At 45.1% G+C, this 7,655-nt stretch overlaps 1 protein-coding gene across 1 annotated transcript; it reads left to right on the top strand.

Moving 5' to 3' along the window:
* Positions 1–842: 842 nt before the first annotated feature.
* ODAPH (odontogenesis associated phosphoprotein) lies at positions 843–7,361 on the top strand. Its single transcript, XM_032861982.1, has 3 exons — positions 843–909; positions 6,703–6,841; positions 6,986–7,361. Exons 1-3 carry the CDS (start codon positions 843–845, stop codon positions 7,098–7,100), a joined length of 321 nt encoding a protein of 106 aa, XP_032717873.1. The 3' UTR covers positions 7,101–7,361.
* Positions 7,362–7,655: the final 294 nt, after the last annotated feature.

Genomic DNA, 7,655 nt, shown 5'->3' with positions numbered 1-7,655 from the left:
GTCTCAGGGACTCATCTCAGGGACTCACTCTTGGTCACCCACAGGGGAAGATAAGGCATCAGAATTGGAACCAGTGTTTCCAACTCCTAGATCCATGCTCTGACTCAACCGTGGCCACCCCCTCCCCTTCCCTCTAGACAGAGTTCTTCTCTCAAGAAGCAAACCAGGCACAGGTGTATCACGTCCATCCTATGGGCCATATGATGAATCAGAAGGAGCCCCAGAAGGACAACTCGCTCCGTTACTCTCCCAAACTATTCCTGTTCATGTAGACCGTGACCATGACAGCTACTCAACAACATAGCTTTCTGATGCTGCTGCCCTTGGTTCCTCCACAAAAGCAACAAGAAGAAAAAGTTGTAGACTCTGATCCGAGGCCTGTGGACAGCGTCTTCAAACTACCCGGGTCAGGAAGCCTTTGGATAACGTCTTCCCCATCCTGTTCGGCTTTTTTTTTTTTAAGTAAACCACACAGAGAGAAACACTGTTGAGTACTTCCTAGAGAGATTCTTTCTCTCATAGAGGGAGACCCATAGGGCAAGTAAAGAGAAGACGTTAACAGGAGAGAAGATTTGAGGGGATTTAAAGGATAGTGAGGGCGCGGTTGTCCACAATCTGACCCTCAGGACAGAGGAATGATGTTTGACTGTCCTGACAAGAAGCTTCTGGTTGACAAATGCTGTCTGGAATTTCCTTGCTGATTTCTTACCCTCACACCGCAGGCCCTGATCCCTGTGGTCCATTATGCAAATGCAAATTACCTGAATCTGGCTGTGTGACTCACCCAGTCCCCTTTAAAGCAACGTTGGCTTCAAGGCCACAACTGCTCAGGGTGGACTACCATGGCTCACAGGCTCCGCTTCTCCTACTGGCTGTTGCTCTGCTGGGCGGCGCGAACTGTGGCGGCAGGTAAGGGTTTTGTGTTTATTCTCCTATGGGTCCCTAATTAATAAGTTCTGTGAAAAGACAAGATTTGGTTCCATGACTATAGATATCCATCAATTGCAAGTGATTTTGTCAGCTTCCACCAGCTTGTGCGCATAAAGGAGAAAAAAGCTAAAATTTATCATCTGAAGACCTTGGTCCTACTCTCAGCCCTCTAACTGCATGATGTTAGATGTACTTAACCTTTCTGGTACCAGTGACAGAAGTGGTAGTGACAGAAAGTGACAGAAAGAGTAGTGATGATGGGGTTTATGAAGACCGAATGAGCTATTGTGCGAGAAAAGCTCTTCCAGCTTCTAACACTGTACCAGTCATTACTGTCGTAGAGCTAACAATTTCCGCCCTTACAGCAATGTCCACCTCTCACTATCCCCAACAGCACAGTAATTTTGAGGCTGTTTATTCTCTCTTTGTTAATAGATTTAATTAATCGCAACTAGTTATTTCACAGTTCACCTTAGTTCCAGAACCAGATACTGTTCAGGGAGACGAGACCCAGGATCAAACCAAGTCCCTGCGGGCTCTGCAGGGGCTCGGCCAAACCCTACTCATCCCCCAACACATTCTTTGCTCCCCTCCCAAGGCTCACATAGAGTGGAGAGGGACAGAGACCTCATGGCTGGGGATGACCACCAGAGGTCACCTTGCCCAACCTCTGCCCGAACCCTCTTGATCAGAGGGGGAAGAGATGTTACAAACAACACCAGCCCCGTTCCCAAGACCAGACTCCCAAGCCTCACCTGTGGAAGGGGATAATCTAAATGAGGTATTGTAGGGGCACCTGGGTGGCTCAGTTGTTAAGCACCTGCCTTTGGCTCAGGTCATGATCCCAGGGTCCTGGTGATCGAGTCCTGCATCGGGCTCTCTGCTCAGTGGGGAGCCTGCTTCTCCCTCTCCCAGTCCTCCTGCTTGTGTTCCCTCTCTCTCTCTGTGTCTCTCTGTCAAATAAATAAATAAATAAAAATCTTTTTAAAATGACAGATAGATAGATAGAGAACTAAGGCGTTGTAAACCAGAACTAGCCACCCGACATCTTTCCAGAAGTGAAGCGTCTTCAGAGAACCATTGTAAATATGCGACTGAACGAGTTATAATGAGATTGCAGGTTCATTCACATCTAAAAACCACTAATTAAATGGTCAGATTTGACTTCTGCATTTGGCTCACGCTTCGCCGCCGTCCCTCAGACAGCTTGGAAATCCAGTGCAGCTTTGCTCTGTCCGGGCAGCCTGGGCTCCAGCTGGTGGCTCGAGGACCCAGGGGCTAGATGGGAGCACGGAATGGAAACAGGCCTTGGTGACACTTGCTGGCCTCCAAGCTCTTTCTCTGTAAAATTAGGGATTTGCCAAAATAGCCGGTCATGCTGGGGTCTGCAAAATAAACTCAGTTGCCCGTTATTGTGCGAGAACTCATCACAGGACCCGTGTTCCTTTCTGGCTCACCTCCGGAAGCGCCCACGATTCCACGAGCCGCGTAAAGGAAGAACGGCGCACTTGAACTCCATGCATAAAGCTTACCTCTCTTAAAAATCAGTACTGCTCATCACAAACCGGCTGTTGTCTGCCCAAATAACCACAGACTGCAGGTAATTGTGTGTTTGTTTTTTGTTTTGAAGAAAAGGAACTTCTCATCCTTTAAAAAAAAGAAAGTCATAGTTGTTGGTATGCTATGCATTTCATGTCTAGACTAAAATAAATCCACTTAAAGTTGATATCCAAACTTCAGGCAATATTTTGGCTTGATGTTTTATTATGCTCTAAATTCAAATGTAAGCTATTATTGAACATTTTCTGGGACTGGAATTAAATCCTGAGCTTCACAAAAACCTACAGAGAGCCTTCAGCATCTCTCTGCCTTTCATCCAACTTCTTGACTATGTCCTGGGGGGTTCAGTGGGTTCATCCTCTGCCTTTGGCTCAGGTCATGGTCTCAGGGTCCTGGGATCGAGCCCCACATCGGGCTCTCTGCTCAGCAGGGAGCCTGATTCCCCCCACCTGCCTGCCTCTCTGTCTGCTTGTGATCTCTGCCTGTCAAATAAATAAATAAATAAATCTGTAAAGTATGATCACATGGGCCCAAGAAAATGGGGTTTGTGTTGATAGAATCTTTCCATAATGTTCAAGATGAATAATAACAGTAGAAAACACCTAGTAAATGCATACTGTGGCTCAGATATGTTCTGAGCTCTTTACATATCTTATTTCAGATAATACAACAAGGCAGTGAGTATTCTCTCCTTTTTAGAAATAAAGAAAAGAGACTTAGAAAAGTTAAGGAACCTGTCAATGGTCAAGGTTCCTAAATGAGAGAATGCCGGGAGCCTGGTTCTAGAGTCTGTGCTTTTACACGCTATGCTCTTCTGCTCAAAGCGTTTTCAATCTGCTTTGAAATATTTGGCTTACTTTGGTCTGATTAAGGTCGCAGAAGGGCTCTCATGTGTGACCTTTGGTGGCAGTGCCTTTGGTGGCATGTCAGTATGTTACATATTAAAAAACATTTATTTATAATGATCACATTATCCCTGAGAGGTGGAAAGAGGGTGACTTTTGCAATTACAGAACAGAGATTTCTCTCAATCAGTTCCATTCCACTGCAGGCCCTGAGCGAGGGGTGAGGAGACACTGGTCTACAAGATGGCCATGTGAGTATTTCAGGGGACGAAGAATATAACCACTGAATAGTCATAACCTGGCTGATGAGTATTCCAAAAGTGGACCCCCAAGGTGGTGTGGAAATATACTGCCAAGGGCCTTAAGCCAGCCTCAGGGTAGGAAAGGCCTCCCCGAGGGAATGAGGCATGAACTCTGCTTAAGAGTGAGCCGGGCAAAAAGGACAGGAAATGGTGCCTAGACCTCTGGAACCAACATGGTAAAAGCTTGGGACCAATGATGCTTTTGCCAAAATAGCTTTTGTGGAGTAGAAAAAACACAGTTCTATTCTAGTAGATTAAATATGAGGGGAGGGGTAGGAATTGAGCTGGAACTATGTAGACTTCTCTCTGAAGTGAGAGAAATAGGAACCAAAGAAGTTCATGGCAGATCGCTGACGTTTCCCTTCTGAAATACGAAGCGAGGTAGTCTACTTAGAAAGACAGAGAGACTTTTGAAGAGAATTCTTCAAAGGAATGAAGAAGAATGAGAATTTTGAAGAGGCTTTGAGAAGAATGTCAACGGTTTAGAAGACAATGGGAATGGAGTAGAACAAGGAGAAACAAAAGAATGGATGAGCAGTGTCAGTGTCAACTCAGCCAGAGCTGGAGACCATGAATGGCATCAACCTCCTCACTCAGATGTGTGGCCTTACCCTGGGACAGTTTCCCAAATCAATCCCTGTGGTTCCCACATTTCAGAACACTTGTGCCGGCCAACCAGTGACCTGAAGTAGTCATCATGTATCTAGTTTGCCGGAAGAATGTAGTTTTATGTGGTCCTGCCTCATTCTTGGGTTGGTTACTGGGACAAGCTTGTATCTTGATCCGGAAACCTTGGAAATACCCAGAAAAGAGCCCTGAACACTGCTGGATCTCCCAGAATTAGAGAAAAGCTACCTAGCTGGCTGTAATACCCCACAGTCAGCAGGAGGATTTCCTGAGTAGTCTCCGATTTAAGAAATGAGATGAGTACAAGAGGCAGGTGGTTGATTGTTTTTAACAGTTGGAATACAAGCATACTGAGTAGCAGAGCTCGGGCTTAGCTAAGTCTGATCTGATAACAAAAATGTCAAGATGGAACTTAAGAACAAAGCCAGCTTCTCCACTAGGGACTGGATTCTCATCTTACAGAAAGTTTTCATGTTACAAAGGTTCAGAACTGTTCTAACTGTGTAGGAGAAAAGAATGAGTGATGTGGGATTTAATCATCTTCTGTGGTTTGAAACAACTTAATCTAGTTTTAGTCATAGGATTTCAATACTCAGTAGCCTGGGTGGGTATGCAAGAAAGGGTCAGTATTTCATTCAAGGAATAGACGCCCATTCAAATTAGCTTAAGAAAAGAGTAGAAGTGGAGGTGGAGTGATTACTAACGGCTATGTCCATGAACCTTGAGCACAGCCAGGCTTCAGAAGGATCAGCCCTGGAAAGTCAAGAACTAAGGCCACTCTCATCACCAAACTGTTACCACGTAGTCTCTTCTCTCTTTTTTTGGGTCTTCCCATGCTATAGTTTCTATGGAAAGACTGGCTTCCCTACTTCCCTACTTACAACTGGCCAAAACCTAACACTCCCATCCTTGCCCTACACTTTCTACTACCATCTTCCACCAACTGAGTCTCTTTGTTGAAATTCTCAAATGAGAAACTGATTGGTCATTGGTCAGCCAATGAATGAGCTGAGTGTCCCTCAGCCAAGGATGTGTAGGGGTTCCCGGGGGTTGTGGGTAAAACAGAATCTCCAGAAGGAGCTATGAACACGGGCAGGCGATAGGCATATCCTGTCCGACCAAGAAATCTGATCTAGGTTGTTCTAAAGGTAAGGGGAATCCAGCTCTTTGTCAGCACTCAGCACTCTCAGCCTCCTGTGGGGACTTTTTTTTTCCATCATGCACACTCAGCCCATTCCAGGACTGTATCGTAAGCCTCCAAGAAAGGGAAGGAATGATTTTCTGAAGGGAAGCTCACTACTTCATAGCCAGTTCAGTGGGATGATACAGAGAAGTAGAGAAGACCTGGACACCTGAGTCTGATCCAAATTTCTTCTCAGAAACTAATTTCATCCTGGTTCTCAGTGCTTGTTCCCCTTCCTCGCTGCTGGGAAGTGAAGCGGACCTCTTGGATTAACAGCTTTTGGGAGGGGCGGTTTTTCTTTTCTTTTTTTTTTTTTTTTAAGATTTTACTTATTTATTTGACAGACAGAGACCACAAGTAGGCAGAGAGGCAGGCAGAAATAGAGAGGGGGAAGCAGGCTCCCCGCTGAGCAGAGAACCCGATGCGGGGCTTGATCCCAGGACCCTGAGATCATGACCTGAGCTTAAGACAGAGGCTTAATCCACTGAGCCACCCAGCCACCCCTATTTTTATTTTCTTAATGTTAATTCTTTTTCTCCACTGAACTTCCTTTATTCGGTTATAATTTACAAGCAATAACATAGACAAATCTTAAAGGCACAGACTGATCACATTTTATATATACACGTATATGTATGTTATATGTGTAAACATGTGTGTAAATGTGTGTGTGTGTGTGTGTGTACCTCCACATCCATGTGACAACCTCCTGGATCAATCTCAAGAATTCCACTTTTTCCACAAAATAACACATATCCTAAGTGTAAATTAGTTACTTTTTGAAAATTTTTTAATCATAGATCAGTTATATAAGTATGTACACTTTTATGTCCAACTCCTTTTGTCCAACATAACACCCATGGGAGGCCTCCACGCTGTTGTGGTAGTATCTCTTCCTTCTCGTGGCTTCCTTTCATCGTGCACACACAGCTTGGTTAGCCATTCTCCTATTGGTGGACACTTGCCCTGTTTCCAAGCTTAAGCTGATATGAATGAGGCTGCTACGAACATTCCCGAGGTAGTCTTTTGGAGATGCACGCACTCATTTCTCTTGGATACATTCTCCAGTGTGGGACTGCTGGGTCATGAGGTGTGTTCATGACTCATTCTGTCGGACCTTTGCAGTTTTTTCAAACACCTTTTAAGACTTCTCTCGTTCTCTCTCCCAATCTTTCCACCCTGCTACCACCTAAAGTATCTCCTTCCTGCTTCTGTGATCAAGCCTGTTTCCTGACTTGCCTACTTCTCTCCACAGGACAGAAAGAGGGAGCCACCCCTCCTGCAGACTTGCAAGATAACGGAGGCCCTACGGACTGCCAGGTCTTCACACTCACCCCTCCGCCCCCCAGGAGGAACCCGGTGACAAGGATCCAGCCCGTCACAAGGACACCAAAGTGTCCCTTTCATTTTTTTCCATGGCAAGGACCTAGAGTCCCCATTAGGTTTCCACATAGACCTTTCCTTCCTTGGAGGTGCAACCCCCAGTTTCCGTTTCGTCCATTTTTTTGGCCACACGGTCGCCTTACTCCTCATTATAGGTATTTTCCCAGGGGAAGGCTCTGGAGAGGAAGCTCATCTGAGGAAAGCAGATGGAAAAGAGAAGTCCCAAATACGCGGAAGCAAAAGAAGCCACTGGCGCAGAGAAGACTCTAAACCGATTTCTGCTTTCTTCTTCCAAACGAAACCAAATGGACTTGAAGTATCTTAAACACCACAGACTAGAAATTGTTCTTCTTGTCAGCAGGGAAGATACTGGTTTATAGGTTATTGAGGTTTGCTAATGGGAGCAGTAACTGCATTACTTTACTTTATCCCCGACTGCTAAGATCACAGGATATTGATGCAAATAAAATCCTACAACAGGTGGTTCTGGGAATTCCTATACATACTGAGGTGACAGAAGAATCAGCTCTCTCTTCTCAATCAAAGTGAAAAACATTTAAATAAACTGAGGGGTTCCTGGGTGACTAAGTGGGTTAAAGCCTCTGCCTTCAGCTCAGATCATGATCCCAGGGTCCTGGGATCCAGCCCCACATTGGGCTCTCTGCTCGCCAGGGAGCCTGCTTCCTCCTCTCTCTCTGCCTGCTTCTCTGCCTACTTCTGATCTCTGTCAAATAAATAAATAAAATATTTTAAATAAATAATTAAATAAACAAACTGATATAAACCAATGAAAACATTAATGACACCTTTTCTACTCACTGGAAA

The sequence above is a fragment of the Lontra canadensis genome, unplaced genomic scaffold (genome assembly GCF_010015895.1).
Source record: "Lontra canadensis isolate GAN:19392208 unplaced genomic scaffold, GSC_riverotter_1.0 scaffold1, whole genome shotgun sequence".
NCBI lineage: Eukaryota > Metazoa > Chordata > Mammalia > Carnivora > Mustelidae > Lontra > Lontra canadensis.
The sequence above is the reverse complement of the archived record's forward strand: the minus strand, read 5'-3'. Positions and strand labels throughout refer to the sequence as shown.

Coding starts and splice junctions, on each gene's coding strand:
- ODAPH (XM_032861982.1), top strand. CDS start 843: ATGGCTCACAGGCTCCGCTTCTCCTACTGGCTGTTGCTCTGCTGGGCG. Junction 910..6,702: donor GGCGCGAACTGTGGCGGCAG/GTAAGGGTTTTG, acceptor TTCTCTCCACAG/GACAGAAAGAGGGAGCCACC. Junction 6,842..6,985: donor CCCGTCACAAGGACACCAAA/GTGTCCCTTTCA, acceptor TCCTCATTATAG/GTATTTTCCCAGGGGAAGGC.